This window comes from Galeopterus variegatus, unplaced genomic scaffold, assembly GCF_000696425.1.
Source record: "Galeopterus variegatus unplaced genomic scaffold, G_variegatus-3.0.2 Scaffold19347, whole genome shotgun sequence".
Classification (NCBI taxonomy): domain Eukaryota; kingdom Metazoa; phylum Chordata; class Mammalia; order Dermoptera; family Cynocephalidae; genus Galeopterus; species Galeopterus variegatus.
Window position 1 is genome coordinate 12,980 of NW_007745458.1, and position 1,757 is coordinate 14,736.

Here is a 1,757-nt window from a genome sequence, read left to right on the forward strand (position 1 = left end):
AAAAAAAAAAATTCCAATCCTTCTGGTTCCATGGGAAGAAAACTAAAAGCACTGACTAGAAGTTAGGCAGGTGGAGAATCGGATTTTATATCACCATTAGGAAGTACCAGAAAAACTTTAGCACTGCAAAAATGTCCCTTGAGATTAAGCTACCCAAGAAAAGACCTTCTCCTGGATGCTGAGGAAAGGGTTCCTGAGAGAGATAAAAGTCTAGCAAAAGTGACCCTGACAATCCCAAAGAAAAACAGGCAATCTTTATTATTAGATAGAAGTAGCAGAATAACACACACATGAAAATGACCATATCACACACTATACCTTGCCAATGTTTCATACATTGTTCGTGCAACTTCCTTATATGCGTGAAAATCATATGGAACAGCTTGAAGATTAGGACAGAGCTGTTTAGCATACCCAAAAAACATTCCATTCTTAATGCCAACTTGTCTAGAGAGAGAACAAAACACAATGGAGCTTATACTAGGAAATTTTAAACTCAAAATCAAATATTGAACATGTTGATATCTCCCCCATGCCACTATTATACAACTTCCATTAACTCCATTCTCACTAGGGGTTAAAAACAGATATTAAGAAAACTTACAGGTTTGTTTGCCCCCCAAAGGAAAATTACACAATTGTCTGATTAGTGTAATGACGTGTAGATGTGCCACATATGTTATTAAAAGACCAGGTTTGGCTCCTGTCTGTATCTGAAGATTTCTCCTAAGACTCAGACCTCTGGCCCCTTTGCAGAGATGCCAGCATGCCATATGCTGGTGATATCACAACCACCACAGAGCAGGAATATGCTGTCCAAAAGAGGTTTTCTTCCCCTAATACATGGCACAGTTTGGCCAGGTTTCATCCCCCAAAGACAAAGAATATAAACAAAAGAACTACACAAAACGGTGCTATGTGACAAACAGACAAAATGTACTCATCCTATTACCACCCAATTCCCAATTGACCAATTCCATGCTCCTGAAGTGGCTCCACAGTGGTTGAGATGCCAACAGCATTGTATATGGTAGGACATCACTCTGGGCAGGAGCCAGGGTTCCAGAACTTTGAGGAACCTAATTGAAAATGGTAAATTTTAAATCTACTGCATGTCTCAATGCCCCACATTATCTTTGATATTTGGGGCATTCAGCAAAAAACTATACTTAGGGAATTATATATAATTAATAAAATTCCATTTTATCACTCTGTAAAGAATCAAGAAAATATAGTAAAAACACAGACAAAATAATAAAGCACTGTTTCACCAGATTATATAATATTATTACATAATATGACAATAGTTATTCTATACATTCATTAATAAATATTACTAAATTCTTACTTAGTACGGAGGTGTGCCCTGTTTTAAGAAACGTAGGTATAATAGTCTTCAATTACTCAGAGGCCTCTGGCACCCCTCCCAACATTCAGACCACCATTGACAGCCAAGAAGGAAGAGTCCTCCAAGTTACTCAGGGGTAAAGGTAAAATCACATGCATTTTTTATGTACACAAAAACAGTAATAAATTGCCTCATTGCCAAGTCCCTAGTCGATGAAAAATATCTAACAGGAAGGAAAAAAAATAGTAAAGTAAGTGATGACTGACAAACAGAATGGTAAAAACAAGACAAAACAATTCTTTTATTCATTCAACAAATACTTATATCTCAGGCATTTTGTCAGGTGGTGGGCATAAGATGGTAAACAAAACAGACCTCGTGATGTTCATGAGAATGACCCTGTGTCATT

The 1,757-nt window shown here is 37.0% G+C and overlaps 1 protein-coding gene across 1 annotated transcript in view; it reads right to left on the reverse strand.

The window, feature by feature from the left end:
* The window catches only part of LOC103583057 (DNA repair protein REV1-like), a gene marked incomplete at both ends in the record, with an annotated part of 12,394 nt that extends 11,947 nt beyond the window's left edge, over positions 1 to 447 (reverse strand). The window contains one exon of the mRNA XM_008564478.1: positions 319 to 447. Coding sequence (XP_008562700.1) covers positions 319 to 447 — 129 coding nt within the window. The remainder of the gene's footprint in view (positions 1 to 318) is intronic.
* Between the last annotated feature and the right edge of the window lie 1,310 nt (positions 448 to 1,757).